The 27,221-nt window shown below is 40.5% G+C and overlaps 1 protein-coding gene across 2 annotated transcripts in view; it reads left to right on the top strand.

Moving 5' to 3' along the window:
- The first annotated feature begins 1,484 nt into the window (after positions 1–1,484).
- Positions 1,485–27,221, top strand: part of LOC100303760 (myosin-8) — a 30,051-nt gene continuing 4,314 nt past the window's right edge. The window contains exons 1-33 of one of the 2 annotated variants that reach the window (XM_002718960.4): positions 1,485–1,588; positions 1,789–1,831; positions 3,557–3,796; positions 4,468–4,611; positions 4,701–4,857; positions 8,687–8,714; positions 8,816–8,924; positions 9,016–9,108; positions 9,235–9,298; positions 9,955–10,053; positions 10,144–10,247; positions 10,406–10,544; positions 12,081–12,199; positions 12,281–12,430; positions 13,577–13,747; positions 14,609–14,918; positions 15,026–15,093; positions 16,696–16,783; positions 16,866–16,983; positions 17,315–17,438; positions 17,538–17,674; positions 19,852–20,107; positions 21,421–21,663; positions 21,774–21,950; positions 22,028–22,173; positions 22,255–22,345; positions 22,472–22,861; positions 23,289–23,415; positions 23,790–23,908; positions 24,035–24,231; positions 25,802–25,985; positions 26,069–26,234; positions 26,325–26,449. In XM_002718960.4, the coding sequence (XP_002719006.2) occupies positions 3,587–3,796; positions 4,468–4,611; positions 4,701–4,857; positions 8,687–8,714; positions 8,816–8,924; positions 9,016–9,108; positions 9,235–9,298; positions 9,955–10,053; positions 10,144–10,247; positions 10,406–10,544; positions 12,081–12,199; positions 12,281–12,430; positions 13,577–13,747; positions 14,609–14,918; positions 15,026–15,093; positions 16,696–16,783; positions 16,866–16,983; positions 17,315–17,438; positions 17,538–17,674; positions 19,852–20,107; positions 21,421–21,663; positions 21,774–21,950; positions 22,028–22,173; positions 22,255–22,345; positions 22,472–22,861; positions 23,289–23,415; positions 23,790–23,908; positions 24,035–24,231; positions 25,802–25,985; positions 26,069–26,234; positions 26,325–26,449 (4,653 nt within the window). In that variant the 5' untranslated portion in view covers positions 1,485–1,588; positions 1,789–1,831; positions 3,557–3,586. The remainder of the gene's footprint in view (positions 1,589–1,788; positions 1,832–3,556; positions 3,797–4,467; positions 4,612–4,700; positions 4,858–8,686; positions 8,715–8,815; positions 8,925–9,015; positions 9,109–9,234; positions 9,299–9,954; positions 10,054–10,143; positions 10,248–10,405; positions 10,545–12,080; positions 12,200–12,280; positions 12,431–13,576; positions 13,748–14,608; positions 14,919–15,025; positions 15,094–16,695; positions 16,784–16,865; positions 16,984–17,314; positions 17,439–17,537; positions 17,675–19,851; positions 20,108–21,420; positions 21,664–21,773; positions 21,951–22,027; positions 22,174–22,254; positions 22,346–22,471; positions 22,862–23,288; positions 23,416–23,789; positions 23,909–24,034; positions 24,232–25,801; positions 25,986–26,068; positions 26,235–26,324; positions 26,450–27,221) is intronic. The other variant, XM_070061389.1, reaches the window with a different exon arrangement.

Below are 27,221 nucleotides of genomic sequence, written 5' to 3'. Positions count from 1 at the left end.
ATCTATAATATTGTTTATTTATTTGAGAGGCAGAGAGGAACAAAGAAAAAGAGAGATCCCATGTGCTGCTTCACTCCCCAAATGCCAATAATGATTGCGACTGACTAGGCTGGGCTGAAGTCAGGAACTCAAAGGCAGGCCCACTCAAAAGTGGGTTGCAGGCATCCATTTACTTGAGCTGTCATAGCTGCCTCCCAGGGTCTGCATTAGCAAGAAGCTAGAATAGGAGCCAGCACTGGAAGCTGAATCCAAGCACGCTGATGTCACACAGGTGTTTTATTTAGTATGTTAACCACTAAGCCAAATGCTTGCCCCAACTATCTATATTTTAAACATCTACATTATGTGTTTTCTGTGGGCCAATTTTCTTGGACCAGATTCACTAATTTATATTTCCCAGAAAAATAATAGACATAAATGCACAGAAAAGTCTGGACTATCACAACAAACCGGTATTGGTGGTTACCTCTAGAGAGAAAGGGGGTATCATCATTGTGAATGTTCATCAAAGGAAAATTTCAGCCTAATCTATAAAGCTTTAAATTTTGGGTAATGAAAATATAAGAGGTTACAACTAACTTATCAGAAGTCAAAACTGGAATTGTTCTGCACCTGTTGGTGGTGGTGGTTACATGAATTAATGCCAGTGCATAAACTCAAACAACTACACAACAAAAGAAATAATTTTATTATAAAGTTTTTACAAATGTTTAATAAAAATAAAACAAACTCATATAATGTTACCTTTAAATAAGAGTGAATTAGACTATATATAAATAATACAATAAACCTGACTTTTAAGAAAAGATTTTAAATGAAAAAGAATTAATGTAAATTACATTGGTGATATAAAAATTACCTAAGAAATATTAATTTTTAAAGCAGATTACAAAACATATATGTACTATAAATGTACATATAATATACTCCAACGTATGCATGCATCTTATTTCTACATTTTTTGCTCTTATCTGTAGTTTCCTCTATAATGAATATGTATTTTCTACTAATAATTTTTTTCAATGTTGGGTGGTTGGGCACTGGCTGGATAATGGAGACTAAGCACCAAAATCTCTCAAACTGACTCTGTTGCCCAAGCCTGGACCCCAGTGGTGAGCCTTGGCAATGGCCTACGGAAAAGCAGTGAGGGGGCGGGAGGGGGGTTCCTGTGGCCACAAGTAAGGAAAATGTCTAAGTCCCTGGCAGCACTTTGTTGCCAGGTATCTAATCATTTGGTTGCCACAGTCATGCACAAAACTGTCTGCCAAATTTAATATAGCTCTTGAAAATTTATTTGAGGCCCCACAAGGCACTGTCAAAGATTCCCTTCCCTGCATACTAGAAAGCATTCTCTGTGGACACATTGGTCTCTGTCAAATTATTTATAGGAGATTGGTTCACATACTCAAAATGATATGAATACTTCTAATTATATCCAAACATGCCAAATGTCACTACAAACTATGCTGAGGGTTCATGTTGCCAAATGTCTTGTCCTAACAAAGAGGAGGTAGCTGCAGCATCAGCACATTAGTTCCTATATAAGCAGCACTGACCCTCATGCCTTATCTCCACCAAGAATCCAGAGGTAAGTGATGGGGACCTTCAGACTCAATGGACTCCATGGGGCAGAAAGAGCTGGTCCCCTATCTCTGAGCATAAAACTGTTCCTCTCAATTTTGACTTTTGTTTTCATAGACAAAAGCCTCAAGGGAGGGACATTTTAATCTTTGAACTACACTTCTGTAACTTCAGAACATCACTAATAAGAAATGTGTTGTTTTGCAGTGTGGGACGCTTCTGAACCAACATTTCATCTTGAATTCCAGAGGTAAGATTTTGCTTTTTTGCATTTATTGATGACAGGAGATTCATTAGTCAAATGGAGTCAGGAACAATTCTTAATTATATACTATTTCCATGTTTTTTGTGGTTGTATCAGTAGAAAGTATTTCCAAATGACTGCTAATAATGCTAGGAATCTTTTTTTCTTCAGAATCTTATACTCAGAGATTAACCTCATTTGAGTTCCAGGATTAAAGGGCCATTTAGGATAGAAGGAACTTTGACAGTGAGTTCTCAGCTGTGCTTTGAACTTTTCCAGGGGCGACGGACTACTCCATGCCAACTTCTCTCTACTGCAAAGCATTATATACTCAGATATTCTGCAGATGATTTTTAAATACCCTAGATAAATGCTTATCTAAAAATGTGAAACATAAACAAATATCTTATAAAAATCTGTAATATTTTTGCTATTTTGATGATTCATTGTTGTTAGAACTGTTATTGCAAAGATTAACATTTGTTTTAAAAGCCACAAGTAGTACAACCACATGGAACTAAAGACCATGTCTAATTTGAGAGATCCTGCTCTTCTCTAAGTACTTACTATCTGAGAGTAAAGGAAAAACTCAACCAATCTGACATGCCAACTTTGTAGAAGCATATCTGTCAATCAGTAGACGCACATGTGATGAATTCTTAATTTTTTTTCTTGGTGAACAGAAAAAAACTCCATAGAAACTCTGTGGGAAGAAAGACCTGCTTGTTGAAGTTCTCATTTCTCTATGGTTAAATCTGTTAACTGACAGTTGAAGTCTGTTGTGTCAAAGAGATTTTGAAATTAGGACAATGCCAAGTCTCTTGACGACCCAAATGATGAAAAATCTAGAATACTAGAATTTATTATGAGGTTCTTTTAACCACCTCCTGAAAGATGTTTAAAATAACTATTTCGTTCCTGAGAGAAAGGTTCATCTAAAAGGCAAAGATCTTGTTTGATAGCTTTGAAAACATCAACTTTCATTTGCACAAGACAAACTTTCCTTCATATCTGACCGTCCTTGCATATAGCAGATGCAAATATTAAATAGTGACAGTTGCTATAAAACAACCCATCAATGGTTTTAGTCTGTTGCAGTTTATAGAGTCTACATGTAAAGATCCCATTCTTTTTTTTTTTTTTTTTTGGATTTTTTTTTTTTTTTTTAGATTTTTTGACAGGCAGAGTGGACAGTGAGAGAGAGAGACAGAGAGAAAGGTCTTCCTTTGCATTGGTTTACCCTCCAATGGCCGCCGCAGCCGGCGCACCGCACTAATCCGATGGCAGGAGCCAGGTGCTTCTCCTGGTCTCCCATGGGGTGCAGGGCCCAAGCATTTGGGCCATCCTCCACTGCACTCCCGGGCCACAGCAGAGAGCTGGCCTGGAAGAGGGGCAACCGGGACAGAATCCGGCGCCCCGACCAGGACTAGAACCTGGTGTGCCGGCGCGGCAAGGCGGAGGATTGGCCTAGTGATCCGGCGCCGGCCAAGATTCCATTCTAATTCAACTGTAGGTGCCTTACCCTTGAGGATCAAGATATGTGATCTGGAAAGGAAATACACTAAGTCCTAAAAATGAAGCCTCAAATTACAGTCTCATTCCAAACCAGTCCCTTAGACTATGCCAGAACTCTAGGGAATGCCAGCCTGGAGGACACTTTATGCTCGACATTTCTTTCATTTCAAACTTGCATTTATGACATTTATGACTTTCCCGTGTTCTCTCTCCAAGACAGCCTCCTCCGCTAAAGAAATCGCAGCCATGAGCGCGAGTTCCGACGCCGAGATGGCGATTTTTGGCGAAGCCGCTCCCTACCTCCGAAAATCGGAAAGGGAACGGATTGAGGCCCAAAACAAGCCTTTTGACGCTAAAACATCTGTCTTCGTAGCGGAGCCCAAGGAATCCTACGTGAAGAGCACCATACAAAGCAAGGAAGGAGGGAAAGTGACTGTGAAGACTGAAGGTGGAGCCGTAAGTCAAAGCAGGAGAACACACTCCACGGTCTCTTCCTGTCTCCTCAATTCCAGGGGTGAAGGCCACACTTGCCAGGAATCGCTCAGCCCAGTGCCAATACAGACAGCCTCCTGGTCACTGTAGACGTCAGATTTGAAAGGGAAAAGGAGTTTGCAGCAGTTGCTGCAGGTCTCCCCTTCCCAACTTTCCAAAGGACTTTACTCCACTGGTATTGGCCTTCACCATTTCCCTTCAATTCTCCACTTTCCAGTCGAGATCTCCAAACATGGGAGAAATAAAAACTAGCTCTTCCTATCAGAAGAATTCTTGAGTTATTTACTTAGTTCAGTATCCCCATTACTTCAAAATAATTAAGCTTCTTGCAATGAATGGCCAAGAAAAAATTTAGTCTATTTAAGAAGAAAATGATATAAACTGATAAAATTGAATGGGAGAAAGATTGTGGAAGGAAAAAAAATCTAGAAACAAAAAATGACAATACACTAGCTCATCATAGGAAGCAGAGTCTTAGCATTGAAGTTTAAATAGCATATTCTCATGCCTTTAAAGGACATTGGCTAATGCAATGAAAAGTGTGTGCAATTATAGGTTTGTGGCCAAAATAAACAAGCAAACATAAAAGCTACCTCTAACTATAAATACAAACTGCTCTCTTGCTTGCTTACCAGACTCTAACTGTCAAGGAAGACCAAGTCTTCCCCATGAACCCTCCAAAGTATGACAAGATTGAGGACATGGCCATGATGACTCACCTGCATGAGCCTGGTGTGCTGTACAACCTCAAAGAGCGTTATGCAGCCTGGATGATCTATGTAAGTGCCCATAAACATCTCTTTTTATCCCATTTATTTCTCTGGATAAAAAGCAAGATGCATGGATTGACTTTTCTGATTTCTCCCAGACCTACTCGGGCCTCTTCTGTGTCACCGTCAACCCCTACAAGTGGCTGCCGGTGTACAACCCTGAGGTGGTGGCTGCCTACAGAGGCAAAAAGCGCCAGGAGGCCCCGCCCCACATCTTCTCCATCTCTGACAACGCCTACCAGTTCATGTTGACTGGTGAGTGAGTAAAGCATCTATTTACAGATATGTGTACTTAGGATCTTTGAGGAGCAAACAGACCTCGTCAGAGTCTTCTTATAATAACATGTTCCAGTCACATGGGGCTTGCCTATTTTCAAAGAACATTCAAAGCCTTAATGTCCTATCTTCCTCCCAGCAGCCACCTCCATTTTACAGATGAGCAAAGAGACGTTTGCTGAATTCACAATGTCCTAAGCTAACACAGCTACAGAGAAGCAGCCTACTTGAAATGATCAGCAGACAGCCATAAACACAGTAGAGGTCTTCAAAAAGTTCATAGAAAATGTGTATTATGAAAAAAACTTGCACAGAATTTATATTTTTTGGCACCAAAACAGATTTAACTTTTAATTCCATTTCTATGAACTTTTTGAAGTACCATCACATTTATTGCTTTCGGGATGGTTTTTCAAATGGGATGGAAAAGAAATAAAAGTCCAATGATTATTTTAAAGTAGCCACAGCTACATCAATCAAGGATGTAGGAACTTTGTGAATTCATATCTTTATTTGCAATTGGCATAAGGCGATGAGTGAAGAAATAGCCATGACTTTTCTCCCAGGAATTTTGAAGCATTTTCCTACAGGAATGGGAAGGAGGGAGGAGGGGTTGGGTCCTTATTTTTTTCCCTTGGGAAAAAAATTAACCTTTTATTTGAAATTGTTCTTTGAATTGTATCTAACTCTTTTAGTCCTGTCTTATCAAGGTGCCAAGAACCATCTTTGACTCCTATAATAAATACATAAATACATAAAGACATAAATACAGCATTAAAATCTCTTATCTCCAAATACCAAATGTATAATCTTTGGAGATAGTCTATATTCCTGAGGTTCCTGTTGTCCCAGGAATTTTAAAGACCAAGGGCTTTTTCTTTTTTGTTTGTTTTGTTGCATTTTTTAAAATTTTTCAAATTTTTAATGTATTTTTAATTTATATTACAGTCAAGGGCCTAATGATCCACCAAATAAAAAGTTTAACATGCAAAAACCAAAAATACCCTAATTTAGAGGGAATATAGGCAAGGGCTATAACATAATAATCTAATGGAAAGATGACTATTTCACCCATATGTAGTAAATTTTAAAGTAATCACAGATCACCAAAATTGTTCTAAACTAACTTTTACTGGGAGACAAAGAAGAAAAAGGGATAAAATAGGAACTTTTCTACAAACTGGCCAGCAGTTCTGTAAGGATTCTATGCCAGTCAACTGTTGTTTGGTTATCAACAGGAGCTAGCTTTCTCTCAGAAGTTATCCAAATGCTGGCTCATTTCAGAGGTTTTAATATCCAGCATCTATACAGTGATGTATATACCACCAACCCTATCCAAGTCTCCACTGCAGCTTTTGGGACTGCTCCACATTTGATGTCACTTACAGCTCTCAAACATGGTTATCCTATAAAATCATATATAACTATGGTATTTGAGTTGGTTAATGTCATTTTAGCATAGCCAAAACAGATTAGAACATCTTATCAAGACTCTCACTAGATATGAAATGATCATCTATGATTTTATTTATACTAAGAAAAAGGCCCATCTGAGTTTGATTCAAATTCTGTATCTACTACCCTGAATAGAACATTAAAGTTCTCTTATGTGTATGTTTAGAATTTTCCAAAATATATAATCTGTCAGTATAGAATTAGAGATTTAATAAATCAGCATGATAATGTATCCATCAAATAACCAGTAGAACTGTCTATTATTATAAAAGATATTTAAGATTAAAAGGAAAATGAATGTAAACAAATATTCACAATTTAACCCCCTTCCTTATTTGGTATTATCAGCAGTCAAATTAGTGACATCAAGAGCCGGCGCCGTGGCTCAATAGGCTAATCCTCCACCTTGCGGCGCCGGCACACCGGGTTCTAGTCCCGGTCGGGGCGCCGGATTCTGTCCCGGTTGCCCCTCTTCCAGGCCAGCTCTCTGCTATGGCCAGGGAGTGCAGTGGAGGATGGCCCAGGTGCTTGGGCCCTGCACCCCATGGGAGACCAGGAAAAGCACCTGGATCCTGGCTCCTGCCATCGGATCAGCGCGGTGCGCCGGCTGCAGCGGCGGCCATTGGAGGGTGAACCAACGGCAAAGGAAGACCTTTCTCTCTCTGTCTCTCTCTCTCACTGTCCACTCTGCCTGTCAAAAATAAAAAAAAAAAAATAAAATAAAAAAAAAAAAAAAGCTGACAGGGAAGACAGGTAGCAGAAAAAGTCATAAAATTTTGACCTTAACAAGCTATGTAGTTAATATTACAAAATTCACTTCTTTTCTGGGTCTCAGCTTCTTTATCTGTTGAATTATAGAGTCAGCCTAAGTAATTTGTAAAATCTTTTATGACTTCAAAATTGTCTGATTCCTACTAAAGTATTTGCAAATAAAATTCTATGTCTCCTGGAGCTTGTATTAAAATAATACAGTGCTATTAGCATGAGGGATAGACATAAAATTGGCCAAATGTTAATAACTGTTGCATTTGCATGATGGCCACACAGAGGTTTAATTATGTTACTACTTCTATTTTTGTATATGTTTGAAACTTTCCATAACAGAGGTTTCAAAAAATAATAGGCACCTCATACCCATTAGGTTGACTACTATCAAAAAAAGAAAAACCCAAAAGAATGTGAAAAAAGTGGAAGCCTTGTGCCTTTTTGTTAGGAATGTAATATGGTATAGCCACTGTGGGAGATAATATAGTGGTTCCTCAACAAATTAAACAGAAAATAACAATATGATCCAGCAACTCCATGTTTGGGTATATACCCAACAAAATTAAAAGTAGGGTCTCTTATGCCCATGTTTAAAGCAGCATTATCCACAACATGTAACATTTGGAAGCAACACAAGTGTCCATAAACACATAAATGGGTTGGCAAAATGTGGCATATACATACAAAGAAATACCATTCTGCCTTCAAAAAGTAGACAGTTCTGACAAACGCTACCACATGGATGAGCCTTGAGAATACAATTCACAAAAAAAAAAAAAAAGAGAGAGAGAGAGAGAGAGAGACTAATACTGTGTGATTCTACTTATATGAGTTATTTATAATGAAAATCGGGCCGGTGCCGCTGCTCACTAGGCTAATCCTCCGCCTAGCGGCGCCGGATTCTGTCCCGGTTGCCCCTCTTCCAGGCCAGCTCTCTGCTTGGCCCGGGAGTGCAGTGGAGGATGGCCCAAGTGCTTGGGCCCTGCACCCCATGGGAGACCAGGAAAAGCACCTGGTTCCTGGCTCCTGCCATCTGATCAGCGCGGTGCGCCGGCCGCAGCGCGCTGGCCGCGGCGGCCATTGGAGGGTGAACCAACGGCAAAGGAAGACCTTTCTCTCTGTCTCTCTCTCTCACTGTCCACTCTGCCTGTCAAAATAAATAAATAAAATAAAAAAAAAATTATAATGAAAATCGTGTGGACAGAAAGGTGGTTGCCAGGGATAAGGAAATACAGAATAGGGAGTTAATGTTTAATGGATATGGACTTTCAGTTCCATAAAACAAAAAGTTATAGAGATGTAAAGTGATGATAGCTGCAAAACATTACAAATGTACTTAATACCACTGAATGATATGCTTAAAAATGGCTAAGATGGTAAACACAAAAGAAACAAATGATGCCTGGCTTCTTCTTTGTAGAAATTTTACTCTAACAGGTAATCAGCTATTTTTGAGACTAAACACAAAACAAAAATCACAGGTTACATCTTTTAAAACGTTAAAAGAGCAAGTTTTTTATCTGAACTGATTCAATAATCTTCACATAAAATATCTTTTTTTTAACGGGTATCTTGATTTCTTCCACAGATCGTGAGAACCAGTCCATCCTGATTACGTATGTGATTTTTCTTCTTCTTCTCTGGTGTACAGTGATTGTCCTAGAAGTTGACAATGTGGGCCAAGGTTCTGATCTCTTCTCTGACTTATGTTTGGCAGTGGAGAATCCGGTGCAGGAAAGACTGTGAACACCAAGCGTGTCATCCAGTACTTTGCAACAATTGCAGTTACTGGGGAGAAGAAGAAGGAGGAACCTGGCAAAATGCAGGTGTGTCTGGTAGCAAAATCAGAATCAAGACCCTGGAGGGGCTCTCAGAAGTCTGGGGCTTCGAGTCTTAAAGCTGCTCTTGCCTTTGCAGGGGACGCTGGAAGATCAGATCATCAGTGCCAACCCCCTACTGGAGGCCTTTGGCAACGCCAAGACTGTGAGGAATGACAACTCCTCTCGCTTTGTAAGTCTCTTGGGGTCTTTTCTGCCCAGAATTCTGGAGTAACCGTGTCTGAATTATTATTATTTCAGCTGCATTTCTCTGTGTGGCTTTAGTTTTTTAATTCTAAACCATCTTTATGTTTTCAAGGGTAAATTCATTAGAATCCACTTTGGTACTACAGGGAAGCTGGCATCTGCTGATATAGAAACATGTGAGTAACAGGACCACTGAAAATCAAAACAGAGAGGGGAGTGATTTTGTTTGCAGGGATATGTTGCAACATTTGCTGTGCTTGATGCCTATACAACAGTGGTCTGCTGCCAGTGTTGCCTGTGAGGGAAAGCCAGATTTATCCACTATCCACTGTGCGCACCAGTGGCCGCCATCTCAGAATGATGGCTCTGCAGCACTTCCTAGAAGAATTCCTGCCTCAAAAGAAACTATGATATTTTTTCCAAGAAAAATACTAGGATTGGTTCCTGTGAGATTTCTGTGGTTTATAATATATCTCCACGATCTGCTGTTGATCTGAGCTTTGGCAGATGCTTAAAGCAGCCCCTTACCACAGACGGAATGCAAGGGCATCCCAGGAGGGATCAACTGAAATGGAGGTCATGGATTCTTCATATGAAAAAGGCCCTACAGCAAATGCACTGCACTTGTGGCTCTTAGTTGGTGAGAACCACAGGCAAATCCCATGTGCATCTGCAACTCTAATATGAACAACCACAGGATCAGTCATCAACTTGAAATCTCAAGCATCCAAATTTAATGCCCCCAATTTTGGCCAAACAATGAGGATCATTTAATACCTCGGAAGTGCTGACTTTTTTTTCTAAGTCAATATCTATTTCCCTCTCTTCCCAGATCTTCTAGAAAAGTCTAGAGTTACTTTTCAGCTAAAGGCGGAAAGAAGTTATCATATTTTTTATCAGATCACTTCTAATAAGAAGCCAGATCTAATTGGTAAGGGAGAACTTAAATTCATAGATGGAACTTAATGATTTTAAAACAATTTCTGATGTAAAATGTATACCCTGAATTCTGTGTACCCAGAAATGCTTCTGATCACCACCAATCCATACGACTATGCCTTTGTCAGTCAAGGGGAGATCACAGTCCCCAGCATTGATGACCAAGAAGAGTTGATGGCCACAGATGTAAGTCACACAAATACACTTTTTAAAAAACCTATTCTGTATGGGAATGGCAATAGTAACTTACAATAGGTGTAGCTGTCTGAGGATATAGTATAAATTCTCCTAAATAAGTTAGTCTCTTCTGCCCTAACCTTGAGTCCTATTATTTCTGCTGGCAGAGTGCCATTGACATCCTGGGCTTCACTCCTGAAGAGAAAGTCTCCATCTATAAGCTCACAGGGGCTGTGATGCATTATGGGAACATGAAATTCAAACAAAAGCAGCGGGAGGAGCAAGCTGAGCCAGATGGCACTGAAGGTACCCTAGAGCAATCAATCAATCAATGGTTTTTAAAAATCCCATTCTACACTCAGATCTCCCTTGTAGCCAGACTTTTGAAGGGCATACACACAGTCACACACACTGCAGGTTTCCTAACCCTATGACTCCCTCACATCTCCATCATTTCTATGCAGCCAAAATAAGTTACAATGAATCCCAGTAGCCACTTATAAGCACAACCTAGAGGCAGATAATTGGAGATGGAATGAGATGGATTAGTGCTCCTGCTCTGCCTTGGCAATGGAGAGCAAGCACATAAGATAACTCTGCATTCTGGTCTTTAACATGAGCTAGAAAGATCTGGTAGCTGGCAATGGAGGAGTTTCCCAAACACAGGGCTAGAGGTGAAGGATGCTCCAAGTGATATCTGTGTGCATGTGTGTATTGTCTATATATAAACCTGCCACCAATCTAGACAGCAAGTAAGACAAAAAAAGGAATTGAGAAAAAAAATCACAGGCTATACCCATGGAAAGAATATATGGTTTATAGAACCTACTAGGAAAAGTTGGCTATCTGCTCCTTAAAGCCTTTCCTAATCTCCTACCTTTAATTCTTTCTCCCTCCAAACGTTTTAGCAATTACATTTTCACACCCAACAAGCAGCATTTACACTAGGATCATTACTAGAAATTTAGAAAAGGACTCTGTAGTCCACAGCCATACCACCATGAACACGCTCAGTCTCATCTGATCTTGGAAGAAAAAGGACTCTGTAGGGTTCACCCAGTGACATTTAACCCCTACATTTTCAGGTAAAGCAATTAACCCTGGGACAGATATTGAACATAGTAGTTACAACAATAATTAAGAAGCCTGATTTCCGCATCAGGGTACCAGAGTTTGATTCCCAGCTCCACTCCAAACTCCAGCTTCTTGCTAATGTAAACCCTGGGAGGCAGCAATGCTGGCACAAGTACTTAAGTTCCTACCACCAACGTGGCAAGCCCAAATTGCACTCAGCTCAGGCTTCAGCTCCAACCTAGAACTATCCACTGCAGGCATTTGGATGGTGAGCCAATGATGGGATCTCTCTCACTTTTTCTGTCTCTTGGCCTCTCAAATAAATAAATAAGACACACACACACAAAAAAAATTAATCCCTTAAGGTTAAATTTGAAGGAGCAAAACTAAGATAACAATCCAAATATTCTGGTCTTTATACCTCCCTTATAGTGAACAGTAAGGTATATTTATCATATTCTTCCAAGTATATTTAATGTATCTTAAAAACAGAGACTATGGCTTTTGCCAACCATAAAATATTGCAGTAAATGTTTACTATTGATGAAAAATTTCTCAAAGGCTACCTGCAATGAGTAACTAAAGGCCAGTATAAGTTGTGGACCATTTAGTGGCAAGTACATGTTCTAATGTAACACAGAGAACCTCATCTGACCTTTATAGAATTATTTAAAGCTTTTTATCTAAATAACTTAAAAATCAGAGTGCAGGGAAATGGGGTAATTAAAGAGGATATCCAGCAAGACTATCTGAATTGTCCCTCTACAGTTGCTGACAAGGCAGCCTATCTGCAGAGTCTGAACTCTGCTGACCTGCTCAAAGCCCTCTGCTACCCCAGGGTCAAGGTCGGCAATGAGTATGTCACCAAAGGCCAGACTGTGCAGCAGGTAAGCACATGACCTCAATCAGTTGAGGGCCTTTATGGCTTGTCTTTAACAATGCCAACACATATTACTGTCTCCGTGAAGGTGTACAATGCAGTGGGCGCTCTGGCCAAAGCCGTCTACGAGAAGATGTTCCTGTGGATGGTCACCCGCATCAACCAGCAGCTGGACACTAAGCAGCCCAGGCAGTACTTCATCGGGGTCTTGGACATTGCAGGCTTTGAGATCTTTGATGTAAGTTATCGTCATGTTAATAGCAAATGAGAAAGAGGCACATATAGGTTTTGATAAACTATGTATTATCATTATTCTTTCAAATTTATAGTATTCACACTGCTCTAACATTGCCGCAAGAATTATATTCTAAATATCTAGAACAAGAATTATCTTCTAAATATCTAGGAGGTAACAGAATGCAATAAAAATAGCTAACACTTATTGAGTGGTCAGAGTATTTATGATGCTATATTAACAACTTTAAAAATAGTACCTCATTTAATTTCCAAAACAACTCATCATGAAGGAGCAATTAATATTACCCAAGCTACATATGGAGAAACTCAGATGAATGGGTACACAAACCACAGCTGAGTATTCCATGTAAGAGAGAACTGGGAAGGCAGCTAGGTTTGTGGCACTTGGTCCATCCACATGGCATCTTCCATGAAAGAGAAAAGGCCTAAAAGTAGAAGCCTACCAACAAATGATAGTCTGTCCTCTTCGAATTTTGTCCTACAGAATCTATTCCCCTTCAAGGGCATCATCTTAATCATCTATAATATGAGGGAGTGAATTATTACAAATACTCTTAGATCTTCAATTGCTATACTACACGAGATTCCTAATTTCACAGTCCTGACAGGAGGGATCTGCCAAATATTTGTTATGAGTAGAAGGAGAAATTAGCATATTCATTTCATTTTAAACATCAACTAAAGGTCTTAAGATAAGTTTTGCTCAAAAAATGTGACAATCGAAAGTGAAAATGTGAACTCTACCTTGACGTGGAGAATGAGAATGGTGAATGAAGTGGGGCTTTCCAGTAAATCACTTGCCCTTTCACCCTTAAATCTGAATCATAACATATAAGACTAATCCTGTACTTTTAATGTATATTCTCATCCATGTACTCTTAGAGGTGAAAGGAGGTGGATTCCACCAGAATTCTTGTTTTGAACCCCAAATAATGCCCAGAATTCATCAGAAGTGCTTGTGTCAATAATGATCATTTTTCTCCTTGGAATTTTGAAGGAATAATTAGTTTAACCCATATGTCATCTCCATATTCCACAGTTTTTTCAATAAAATAAATTTTTCAGTAATGAATTTTACTACCATAAAAAGCCATTTAATGTTGGAAATCACCACTATTTTGTGTAGTTCAACAGCCTGGAGCAGCTGTGCATCAACTTCACCAACGAGAAACTGCAACAGTTTTTCAACCACCACATGTTCGTGCTGGAGCAGGAGGAGTACAAGAAGGAAGGCATCGAGTGGACGTTCATTGATTTTGGGATGGACCTGGCTGCCTGCATCGAGCTCATCGAGAAGGTCTGTTTAACTTCCAAAGAAAGGTCAGGCTGTATGGATGACTTTCCCAGATGTCCTAAGAAATTCTAGGAAGTATTACACAGTTTCAGATCTCAACAAAATGGAAAATTGTTTAGAAATGACTTCTTTTCAACCTTTACATAAGAAAGATCTGAGGATGTTTAGCTTTGTTTTGTTCTAACCATCTTTATTCTAATGCTGGTTCAAATCATTATAAAGCAGCACTGAAAATTCTACTGGAGATGATCTACTTCACTAGAACCACCCATATTGGTTCTAATCCAGCTCCATTATGATACAAGATGTCAGCAATACAAGTGAATATTTTTCTACGTAAACACAAATGCACAGATAATACAGCTAATGTTTTTATGAAAGCTAATTTGTTCAAAGTCAAGAAGTCAATTGCTCATGCTACTTCATAATCTATTTTTAAGGAAATTAAATACACAGAATATCTTAAATAAGGTTTGGGCTATTTATACTGTTTACTGCATATTCTAAGTCAGGAAGTCCTTCTTATAACAAATTGAAACTTTTACGAAAGACTTATTGATTTACTAGGAAAAAAGTGAGATAAAGACAAAACACTTAGTAACTCAGCCATCCCCTGTACTGTGCTATTTGGTGTTTATGCCCAGCCATTCTTTGAATTGAAAATAATGCTACTGATTGAACGTGAGAAGGAATGGCAGAAACATCATTCTAGTGGTAACAATGGAAATTCTTTGAGCTGTGACCCTGGTTTACTTTGTAACATATATTTAATCAGAGATGCCTATAATTCAATCAAATGACAGACATCATGCCTCGATCTTTTGAGAGAAATTAATTGACCAATGTCTACTCTGCTCAATTTAGCCACTGGGCATCTTCTCCATCCTGGAAGAGGAGTGCATGTTCCCCAAGGCCACAGACACCTCCTTCAAGAACAAGCTGTATGACCAGCACCTGGGCAAGTCTGCCAACTTCCAGAAGCCCAAAGTGGTCAAAGGCAAGGCTGAGGCCCACTTCTCCCTGATCCACTATGCGGGCACCGTGGACTACAATATTGCTGGCTGGCTGGACAAGAACAAGGACCCCCTGAACGACACTGTGGTTGGGCTCTACCAGAAGTCTGCAATGAAGACCCTGGCCAGTCTCTTTTCCACATATGCTAGTGCTGAAGCAGGTACTTTCCGTGCTCTTAGTCTAAGTACACCTCCTCCACAGACTGACCATATGACATGCCAGCCTTAGGAGTTTAACCCTAACTGATGGGTTTTCTTTATACCTCAGATGGCGGTGCCAAGAAAGGTGCCAAGAAGAAGGGTTCATCTTTCCAGACCGTGTCAGCACTTTTCAGGGTAAAGTACAAATTGAATTTGAGAAAAATCTATCCAGCCTCTATGAATTATCATAATTACAGGGTTTAGAATAAATTAGGAAGAACTGGAATGTTAATAGGAGTCACTTTGAACATTCATTCTCATCAGGGAACAGCCAAAGCAATACTACTCCTGTAGAGATAGGTGCTTTATGCACTATTCCTTATGCTTATTGAATGTATTCAGGAATGCTAAAGCACCCTTAAAAGCTTTATGGTATAGCAAGGCTGATTTCAAAGTAGTATAGCAGAACTTCAAAGCTGTGAAGGTAGCATTCTTAACGTACTAATGCTGTCCTTGGAGAACATTCCCAAGTTCTCCTTGAGAATAAGCCTGAGATACACTCTTTAGAACCTCCTCCCAACCAAAACACATCTTAGATTATGAGGTGGACTTAATTTTTTATAGTAGCTCAAAATCACCTAAAGCCAAGCATGATGTTGTAAGTGGATGATTAAGCCAGAAAACATCTCTTGAAATTTAACAAACAATAATAATAATTTTACTACAAAAGGATGTGATTGTCTTATAGAGTTTAAAAATCAGCTCTTTCAAGAGGGAATGTGCCAAATGTCTGAACTAATGGCTACTGAATCAGAATTTATGTGGCTAGATCTCATTCTTTTTAAAAATCAAAATGCACATGTGACATAGAAACAGAAAAATTGTTCTTGCCCTTCTTCTTTCTCATTACCAATTTGCATTCTCACCAAAAAGACTCTTGTTTCATCAACTTGTCCTTGTATATGCTTTCAAGGTTAGAAACAGATTACTTTGTAGGTAACCATTTTCTAATCTATTCTATTTCAAAACATTTTTTCTAATGGATAACTAAAATGTGAAACAAAATATACCTTCTTAAAGAGTATACCTAAAAACTGAGAAATATTTACATGTGAGTTTTCTATACTTGAGTAAACCATGATTTTCTGTCATGATCCATTACTCCCCTCGCCATATGTTTCAGATTCCAGATAGTCTCAGGCACATAAAATCCACCCACACAAGATTACATATCTCACAATATTAGACTCTTCAAAAAAAAACAAAACAAACCAAGGGGTAAAGGTCCCAGGGAATAATAAATTCAAGAAAGAAATAGCAGAAGATAGGTAACCTAGGTTACCTCTGTAAAGTGCTGTTGTGAAAATTATTAGCCCTGAGAGACAGAAAGGGACCTTACAAGTAATCTCAACTACTTTTAGATGAGACCCAGTGAGACAAGAGAGATTTTGTAGAGTCAGGAAGCTCATTAGTGGCAAAACAAGGCCATAGTCTTTTGCCTTCTGATTCCCAGATGAGAATACTTCCTTTGTATCAAGGCCATTAAACATGCTGTTTGTTTCTAAGACAGATCCTAGGTGTCAGAAATGAATACCTTGGAGATCTGCATTTCTCCCAAGCATTCTGGCCCTCTGTTTATTAGGCAGGTTAGAGACCTTCAAAATGCAGTTAATTGAAGCCTCCACAGCCTTCTGCCTAGTAGTTAAGAAGCTGCCTAGGTACATTCCACATAATTATAAAAAGAAAAAAAAAATGAAACAGAACGTTTCCACTAGTCTCTTCTATCTGGTTTTCTAGGAAAATTTAAACAAGCTGATGACCAACCTCAGAAGCACACACCCTCATTTTGTACGGTGTATCATTCCCAATGAAACCAAAACTCCAGGTATGACACATTGCATTAAATAATCAAAAGGCACAAGTTAGAAAATGCAGTGCCCAGTAGTAAGTACACTCTATATCTTCAGGTGCCATGGAGCATGAACTGGTCCTGCACCAGCTGCGGTGCAACGGGGTGCTGGAGGGCATCCGCATCTGTAGGAAGGGCTTCCCAAGCAGAATCCTGTATGGTGATTTTAAACAAAGGTCAGTTCTCATTGTTGCATTTCCCTGAATGATGTGGATATTTTATCACCTCAAGTGTTGTCTCTGTTCCCTGTATTTCATGTATCCTGCTCAGCTTATAAAATGAGGACACTGAATAATAGAGTCTTGTGATAGTAGGTTACAGTAATAGGTTAGAAGAGTAATAGGAAGGAACATGCAACAGAAAACCATATTGTTTACTGTTTAAAGGGCAGCTGGATTTTTCTACTCCTACTTTTGCTCTCAGATTTTTAACTAATATTTCTTTTTGGGGTCATTCGGTCTGCCTATGTGGTCACACTTCCTAACCAGTATTTCTTTAACTGAACAGATACAAGGTGCTGAATGCAAGTGCTATTCCAGAGGGACAGTTCATTGACAGCAAGAAGGCTTCTGAGAAGCTCCTTGCCTCCATTGATATTGACCACACCCAGTATAAATTTGGACATACCAAGGTAGAGCTGCTATTTATTTACAACTGATCCAAGTACCTTCTGCCATCTCTGAGCCTCCTGCAGGAAACTGGCATGATTCATGCTTCTCCCTTGCTCCAGGTTTTCTTCAAAGCTGGCCTTCTGGGTCTTCTGGAAGAAATGAGAGATGAGAAGTTGGCCCAGATTATCACAAGAACACAAGCCGTCTGTAGGGGATTCCTAATGAGGGTAGAACATCAGAAGATGTTGCAGAGGAGGTAACAGCCACTGAGTATCCGGAGTACAAGTTGTCTCAGGGACTAAAAATGAGCCTTCCTTGTTCATCACTTCTGCTATTTGGTGGCTAATATGTACTTCTCACCCAGTTCAGAGCTCACTCCTATAACCCATCAGTCTTCATTTCAGCCCTCACGCTTGGATCCCTCCTGCCTCCAATGTCTCCTTCTCCATCTTCCTCACATAGAGCTGCAGGAATGGTTTGCAGTAAGCACTATGCTCATCATGCCATATCTCAGTTTGTGGCTCCCCGTGGTATCCCACGTCAAATCCAAGTTGCCTTGTTTGGCTGTCAAGGGCCTCTCTATTCCCCACCTCATCTATCATTTCCAACCACACAGCCTTTTCCAGTCAGGCAAAAACAATTTGCTTATCTCCTGTTCTCATATCTGCACAAGCCCTCCCTCCTCATCCTATTTACCAATTCAAAACTTCCATGTTCTCTTTCTGTAATTAACATCACCCAGCTTATCTACCCAGCACTAGTGCATGTCCTCTTCTTACGCACACATTTTGCATTCATTTTCTTCATATTTAGGCCAGTATTTTAAGTGTTCCAAAGTCTTTTTCACATGTCTCTACATTTTGGTTTGTGTCATGGTATCTGCCTTCTCAGAGTTACAGGTCTTAAAAACTGGAGCTACAGAGTTCTGATTTCCATTTTAACAAGCTTGAAGAGATACACACAGAGTTACAACTTATTCAAACTTTGGCAGTCAGTTGCTAGAGTTTGGAAAAGGGGTACCTTCTATTGTTATTTTTAATTTTTATTTAAATAAATCAGATTTTGGAGCTCCATCTATGCTATAAACCCTGCAAATGTTACAATCTAATTGAGTAGGTGAGACTAAAGCCCTTGAAGAATTTGAGAAAAGTCAACATATTATGTGACGAAGCTAACAAAAGTCTGCAGCATGGATAATTAAGTGATTATCAAATGAAGAAGATATTTCAAGGAAGACATGACAAATAATAAGCTCAGGCCGGGGCCACAGCTCACTAGGCTAATCCTCCGCCTGCAGCGCCGGCACCCTGGGTTCTAGTCCCAGTTGGGGTGCCGGATTCTGTCCCAGTTACTTCTCTTCCAGTCCAGCTCTCTGCTGTTGCCCAGGAAGGCAGTGAAGGATGGCCCAAGTGCTTGGGTGCCTGCACCCACATGGGAGACCAAAGGAAGCACCCAGCTCCTTGCTTCAGATCGGCACAGCGCCGGCCGTGGCGGCCATTTGGGGAGTGAACTAACAGAAGGAAGACCTTTCTCTCTGTCTCTCTCTCTCTGTCTAACTCTGCCTGTCAAAAAAAAAATAATAATAATAAGCTCAATTTAGGTGGGGCAATTCAGAGCAACCTGTGCCATTTCATGGTCCACAAATATGCAAACAGCCAAGCAGCACAGTCAACGTACAATCACCAAACCCTCACCCACATCATAATATTGTGCCAAATGATCTTAAAATGGTATGTGTTGCTCATACATTCAAAGTACATGCTCTCTAAAGTCAGCTTCTTTGCTAGGTTGTTTTTTGTTTTTTGTTTTTTTTGTTTTTTTTTTTTTTTTGACAGGCAGAGTGGACAGTGAGAGAGAGAGACAGAGAGAAAGGCCTTCTTTGCCATTGGTTCACCCTCCAATGGCCGCCATGGCTGGCGCACTGCAGCCGGCACACTGCGCTGATCTGATGGCAGGAGCCAGGTGCTTCTCCTGGTCTCCCATGGGGTGCAGGGCCCAAGCACTTGGACCATCCTCCACTGCACTCCCTGGCCACAGCAGAGAGCTGGCCTGCAAGAGGGGCAACCGGGACAGAATCCGGCGCCCCGACCAGGACTAGAACCCGGTGTGCTGGCGCCGCAGGCAGAGGATTAGCCTAGTGAGCCGCGGCGCCAGCTCTCTTTGCTAGTTTGATGGGAACTGAAAACACAGAATTGCTCCATATGCACAGTACTCAAATAAGTGCTCACATGGGTTATACTGAGAACTATGAGTCTGAGTGTGAAAGCTTATACATCTGTGTGTGTGTGTGTGTGTGTGTGTGTAAAGCCTGCATATTCAGAATCTGACATATGACTTACATGTGGGGGTATTCATTAAAAGGGAAGTTTGCGTGTAATAAATAACATTGTCTTTAGTGGATCAATCCACAGTGATATTTTTATAACATTTCAGAGAAGCCCTTTTCTGCATCCAGTATAACGTCCGCGCCTTCATGAACGTCAAGCACTGGCCCTGGATGAAACTGTTCTTCAAGATCAAGCCCCTGCTCAAGAGCGCGGAGACGGAGAAGGAGATGGCCACCATGAAGGAGGAGTTCCAGAAAACCAAAGATGAGCTCGCCAAGTCAGAGGCCAAACGGAAGGAACTGGAGGAAAAAATGGTCACGCTCTTGAAAGAGAAAAATGACCTGCAACTCCAGGTCCAAGCTGTGAGTACTCCACAGTCTGCATGTACCATGTTACTGAAGCATTCACAAGCTCCACACATCCTTAGGATTTATGAATGGCCTTTTCCTTTAAAGAAAATCTGGTTGGTTCGGTTTTTTCAAGTATTTTCCTTATCTTTTGAAATACACAACTACTTCCAACTTAGAAAGGGAAAAAAGGAAGAATTTATGCAGTAATATCACTAGACTTGATCCCTCTGCTTCTGCCTCTGCCCCCAGTGCAACTTCCTGTAATGCACCTGGGAGGCAGGAGATGATAGCTCAAGTGCTCAGTCCTTGCCATCCGTGTAGGAGACTCAGCTGGAGTTCTAGGTTCCGAGCTTCAGCCTAGCACAGCCCCAGCTGTTGCAGACATTTGGAGAGTGAACTAACAGAAGATAGTCTCGTTTTTTCCCTCTCTCTATCCCTCTCTCTCTTACTGTTGCTCTGTCTTTCAAATAAATAAGTAAACACTTTTTAAAACCAAAAAGTTAATATCCAAACAAAAGAAACACTGGGATATTAAAGAAATTTTCCAGGCCAGAGTAATCTAATAAGTTAGTGACTGACCTGATTATTATTGGAGTCCTTTAATTAGTCACTTATAAAAAACTTTATTGGGCTATATGGTTTCTCAGAATGATATGGTCTTATATATTCTATAATTCATTTTGAGACTAATAAGAAAATCCTTAAATGGAAATGCAAATCTTAGACCATTACATCATTGTTATGTTGTATCAGGAAAGGTTCAGTTTATTAAAAATACTGCCTGGAAATGTACTTAAGTTAATTTTCTTATTTTCTTTTTTAAATTAAATCCAGCTACTAGTTATTTGAGGAGGAGAAAGAATGATAAAACCAAAACTAACCAATTTCACTAAACCATAATCTTTTAATATTACAGCAGAAAAACTCTAAGCAATTATCTACTTCAATTCCCTTATTTACACATTAAAAATTGAGAATAAGCAGAATAAGGCAATTTGCCCCAAATCATACAAATGGAGGCATTATTAGGAAAAGAATCCAGGCTTTCTTCTGCCCTGTCTAGAAGTCTTTCCACTCTTTTACACACTACTTCTTAATTTTTCAGTGGCTCCACTAATCCTTCATTTTTGCTGATTAGCTTGCTTCTAAAGTTGTAGTCCCACTTCTAATTAGCTACATTTCTTGAGGCCATACAATAATGTACAATTAAGTTTTATGTTCATACTGAAAAATTCACATAATTTGATAAAACATTAATATTCTGTGAAAAGAACAAATTCTAAAATAAGTTAACTCTCTAAACATCTTAATAAATCTCACCGTAGGAAGCAGACAGCTTGGCTGATGCAGAGGAGAGGTGTGAGCAACTGATTAAAAACAAAATCCAGCTGGAGGCCAAGATCAAGGAGGTGACGGAGAGAGCGGAGGACGAGGAAGAGATCAATGCGGAGCTGACGGCCAAGAAGAGGAAACTGGAGGATGAGTGTTCAGAGCTGAAGAAAGACATCGATGACCTTGAGCTGACCCTGGCCAAGGTTGAGAAGGAGAAGCATGCCACAGAGAACAAGGTATAAAACACATATGTAGGAAGTTTGTGGGCATTTTTATTCTGAAACAAAACACAGAACTGAATCCACCATAATGTAACATTTAATCCAAAACATGTTTACTTCCTAAGGTGAAAAACCTCACAGAAGAGATGGCAGGCCTGGATGAAACCATCGCCAAGCTGACCAAGGAGAAGAAGGCACTCCAAGAGGCCCACCAGCAGACCCTGGACGACCTGCAGGCAGAGGAGGACAAAGTCAACACCCTAACCAAGGCTAAAACCAAGCTAGAGCAGCAAGTGGATGACGTAAGCACATTTTTTTTAACAAGCTGATGAAATTTAAAAAAAAACTTTCAATTTTTACATATTTTCTTGATCGTTAGCTTGAAGGTTCTCTGGAACAAGAAAAGAAACTTCGCATGGACCTAGAAAGAGCCAAGAGGAAACTGGAGGGAGACCTAAAATTGGCCCAAGAATCCACAATGGATATAGAAAACGACAAACAGCAACTTGATGAAAAGCTTAAAAAGTAGGAGCTCCAGGAATATTCTGTGTGATGCAACCTTTCCATTTACATGTGTATTAATGTATTCTGCTCTTCTGTCCTAAGGAAAGAATTTGAAATCAGCAACTTAATAAGCAAAATTGAAGATGAGCAAGCACTAGAAATTCAGCTACAGAAGAAGATAAAAGAGTTGCAGGTGAGTCATCTCACCTCCGGTTCTCCGCATATTTAAAAAAAAAAAAAACACACACACACAATAACCCAAACAAAAAAATCCTGCAGTTAAGATGGATATATGTCACAGTGTTTGTTCCACTGCCAGGCCCGCATTGAGGAGCTGGAGGAGGAAATCGAGGCAGAGCGGGCCTCCAGGGCCAAAGCAGAGAAGCAGCGCTCCGACCTCTCCCGGGAACTGGAGGAGATCAGCGAGCGGCTGGAAGAAGCTGGTGGGGCCACGTCTGCTCAGGTGGAGTTGAACAAGAAGCGCGAGGCTGAGTTCCAGAAACTGCGCAGGGACCTGGAGGAGGCCACCCTGCAGCACGAAGCCACAGCGGCCACGCTGCGGAAGAAGCACGCAGACAGCGTGGCCGAGCTCGGGGAGCAGATTGACAACCTGCAGCGGGTCAAGCAGAAGCTGGAGAAGGAGAAGAGCGAGCTGAAGATGGAGATCGATGATCTTAGTAGTAACGCAGAGGCCATTTCCAAAGCCAAGGTACCCAGCACTGTCTCTAAACAAGGGTAATAAGCTGTAAGAATACTCACTGCCCTTTATCATTAAACAGCATGTGCAGGCATTTTATAGCACCACTCAAATATTTTCCTTCCTAGTGTATTTCATTCTGTTTTTTTTTTTTTTAATATTGGCTGTGGTCCATTAAGATGATTCAAAAGTTGCTGTTAGCAAATGACAATACCATTGGAAGAAATGAATGATCTCCAACAATGACCAGTTTAGGGACATTATGTACTCACCATGCTTGAATTCTAGCATGTTCTAGAGAGTTAACTTCATAACTTTCTACTTACACTCACTTGATATAAATTTATGCACTATAAAAATATTTTAAGAACCCAAGTTTAACTTTTTTTTTTTTTTACTGCATTCAGTATCTCATCTTTCACCACCACCTGTTCCATAGGGAAACCTTGAAAAGATGTGCCGCACTCTGGAGGATCAAGTGAGTGAGCTGAAGGCCAAGGAGGAGGAGCAGCAGCGGCTGATCAATGACCTCAGCGCACAGAGAGCGCGCCTGCAGACGGAAGCAGGTACAGACCCTTCTACATCCTGAAATCATGGACAGGATAAAAGTGATTGCAGCGGTTCTGAATAAACGACAATGATCTAATTTTAGAGGAACATAAATAAACTATCACCATGTGTTGAGTAGGTCAAAAGCAAGGGGGTGAGTGATGAGCCAGAATGAGCAGACCAACTCATTTGTTACACTCCTATGACAAGACTGCTTTCTAAACTACTTCTCATGCATTTTACAATAACATTTAGAAGCAGATAACATGAGTGTATATAAATATATATATATATATAAATACATACACATAGATACATATGTATATACATAAAATCAGTTTTAGGATTATTTTTATGCCATCAAAAATGCCTTTACTTCTAATATCCATAGGTGAATATTCCCGACAATTAGATGAGAAAGATGCTTTAGTCTCTCAGCTTTCAAGGAGCAAGCAAGCATCTACTCAACAGATTGAGGAGCTGAAACGTCAACTGGAGGAAGAAACTAAAGTAAGCTTTATCAAAGATCTTTTTGATAATCAAATCTAAACATGCCCAGTTAGCTTCTGCTTGGGGTATATAAATTAAGTATCACTGTCTACATGAATTTAAGTCACTGAATTGCTACTTCCACAGGCCAAGAACGCACTGGCCCACGCCCTGCAGTCCTCCCGCCATGACTGTGACCTGCTGCGGGAGCAGTACGAGGAGGAGCAGGAAGCCAAGGCTGAACTGCAGAGGGCGCTGTCCAAGGCCAACGGTGAGGTTGCCCAGTGGAGGACCAAATACGAGACGGACGCCATCCAGCGCACGGAGGAGCTGGAGGAAGCCAAGTATGTGTTGTGAACTTTGGAGGAGTCAAAACAGTCTCTTAGCTGCCTAACCCAGCAACTCCCAGAAGCAGCTGTGATGCTGCTGCTGCTACTATAACAAGAGCAAAAGCTAGCATCCACTGAGTGCATACGATGTGTCAACTACTGTATGTACATCAGCCTACTTGGTTTTCATGGCAATATTAGGCTGGTATCATTTCACAGGTGAGGAAATTGAGGATGTGAGATATTAACCAATTATCATATGTTTAATAAATAGTACAGCTGGGATTGGAAACGGACACCCTTATTCCAGGGCCCACCTTCTTGTGCACTAATAGGCAGACATGCCTCTTAAAACCAAACAATTTTGGTTTAAATAAATAGTTGGTCTAAAATAAATAAAACAATTACATAGAACAGTTGGTCTAAATAAAGCCTTAGTTTGTGTAGAGACCAAAGGAGACCCTCAGGTTGACCTTCTTGGTTATCAGGGATAAAGGCTTTGCTGTACCTCAGAATATGTACATGACACACAATTGGGAATGAAGCAAGAATATAGAAAAATCAAAAGATGAAAAAAAGTCTCTGCTTAAACTGCATGAATTATCCTGATTTATCCATCAGTTTATTTCTCTGAGTTGGTTGTCCAACTATATGATTAGAAGAAATGGGTTATTCTACAGGGGAAAAGTACATAAAATGAAATGGAAAGTTTGAGAAAAATGAATGCGCTCAGAATATTTTTGCTCAATAAAATAGCTATTTAGCCTCAAATCTTTTCTGGAACAAGAAAGGATATATTAACCAGTCAATAAATTTGTCCTGGCTAATCATTTTCTACAACCATACTCAATCAGATGTCCTAAAAGTCCTGAAGCACTTACACAGTAAGGCATATACCATGGAAGCACCAACAGTGGCCTCTAAGAATTCAGTAACATACCAAGGACTTAAGTCCAATTGTTCACCACTTTGGACCTCTTCACATAATCTGTCAATCCAGGAAGCAGTTCCAGCTGCCACAGTTTTGAAAGCTGTGTTTTTGGCCCATATAAAAATAGGACTGAGAGGGACTGGCATTATGGCATAGTAGATAAAGCTGCCATCTGCAATGCCAGCATCCTATGGGCACCAGTTTGTGACCCGGCTGCTCCACTTCCAATCCAGCTCCCTGCTAATGGCCTGGGAAAAGCAGTGGAGATGGCCCAAATGTTTGGAGCCCTGCTACCCATGCAGGAGACCTAACGAAGCTCCTGGCTTCAGCCTGGCCCTACAGTGGCCATTTCAGCCATTTGCAGAGTGAATCAGTAAATGGAAGATTCTCTCTCTGTCCCACTCTCTGTGTAACTCTGACTTTCAAATAAATAAAATAAATCTTTAAAGAAAGAAAGAAAGGGAGGAAGGGAGGAAGGGAGGAAGGCAGGAAGGGAGGAAGGGAGGAAGGGAAGAAAGAAGGAAGGAGGGAGGGAAGAAGGGGGAGAGGGAGAGGGAGGGAAAGAGGGAGGAAGAGAAAGAGAGAAGGGGTCAAGGAGGTTATCACTTTGCTCCTGATGCTGGCCACGCCCTGACTGCCTGGCTAACTTTGCAGGAAGAAGCTGGCCCAGCGTCTACAGGAAGCTGAGGAACACGTGGAAGCTGTGAACGCCAAATGTGCTTCCCTTGAAAAGACGAAGCAGCGGCTGCAGAATGAAGTTGAAGACCTCATGCTCGACGTGGAGAGATCTAATGCTGCCTGCGCAGCACTTGACAAGAAGCAAAGGAATTTTGACAAGGTGGCCCAGCCCGCTTCACCTTCATGAATATTTCATGAAGTCTTCCTTCTCCTTGCACTGGCTGATGGTTTGTTCCTTTGCAGGTCCTATCAGAATGGAAACAGAAGTATGAAGAAACTCAGGCTGAACTTGAGGCCTCCCAGAAGGAGTCACGTGCTCTTAGTACCGAGCTGTTCAAGGTGAAGAACGCCTACGAGGAATCTTTAGACCACCTTGAGACACTAAAGAGAGAAAATAAGAACTTGCAGCGTGAGTCCTCATGACCTTCCCTACCTTCCTAGCCCTGGCAGGACCTTTCCACGGTGCCATGGGTCTAACCACTTCTTTGTTCATCGACAGAGGAGATTTCTGACCTCACTGAGCAGATTGCAGAGGGAGGAAAGCAAATTCATGAACTGGAAAAAATAAAGAAGCAAGTGGAACAAGAGAAATGTGACATTCAGGCTGCCTTAGAGGAAGCAGAGGTACGTGTTACTACACTGCAGGAGAAAAATCAGAGATAAGCATCAGTGAAAATACTCAAAGTAGGCAGTGGTGCCATGAGACGGGTATATTATTAAGGAATGGCTGATAATCTGAACTTACATGACTTTTACAAAGTCAATTTGGCAAGAGTTATCAAAAACCTTAAAAATGTAAATACTCTGACCCATCAAATCTATTTCTGAGAATTTATCCCAAGAAAATAATCTTAAATAGAGACAAAGTGCCCAATCTAAGAACAAAAACAAGCAAATTATAGAACAGCCATATGATAGAATTTTATATAACTATTAGATGTGATTAACCTGAAAAAAGACAGACAAATACTTGCTTTATACATACAACTTTAATTACATAAAAATACATAGAAATGGGAAAATGTACCACATTAAAATTGTCACCTCTGAGTGGTGGAAAAATGGGTAGTTTTTTTTTTATTCTTCTTCTTGTTATGTACAAGGATACTTCAAAAAGCTCTTAGAAAATGGAAGTAAAATATAAGCTTATTTTGGTGCAAAAAAATTGTTTTGAGGGACAAACATTTGGCACAGATGACACTAAGGACACTCACACCCCATATCCAAGTGCCTGGGTTCAAGTGACAACTCAAGTACTTGGGTCCCTGCTACCTATGTGTGAGACCCAGATTGACTTCCTGGCTCCTGGTTTGGCCTGGCCCAGCCCTGGATGTTGTAAACATTTAGAGACTGAACCCACAGATAGAAAATCAAAATCTTCTCCTCTCTGTCTCTG

The sequence above is a fragment of the Oryctolagus cuniculus genome, chromosome 17 (assembly GCF_964237555.1).
Source record: "Oryctolagus cuniculus chromosome 17, mOryCun1.1, whole genome shotgun sequence".
In the NCBI taxonomy this organism is placed as follows: domain Eukaryota; kingdom Metazoa; phylum Chordata; class Mammalia; order Lagomorpha; family Leporidae; genus Oryctolagus; species Oryctolagus cuniculus.
This window is presented reverse-complemented; position numbering and strand designations above follow the sequence as displayed.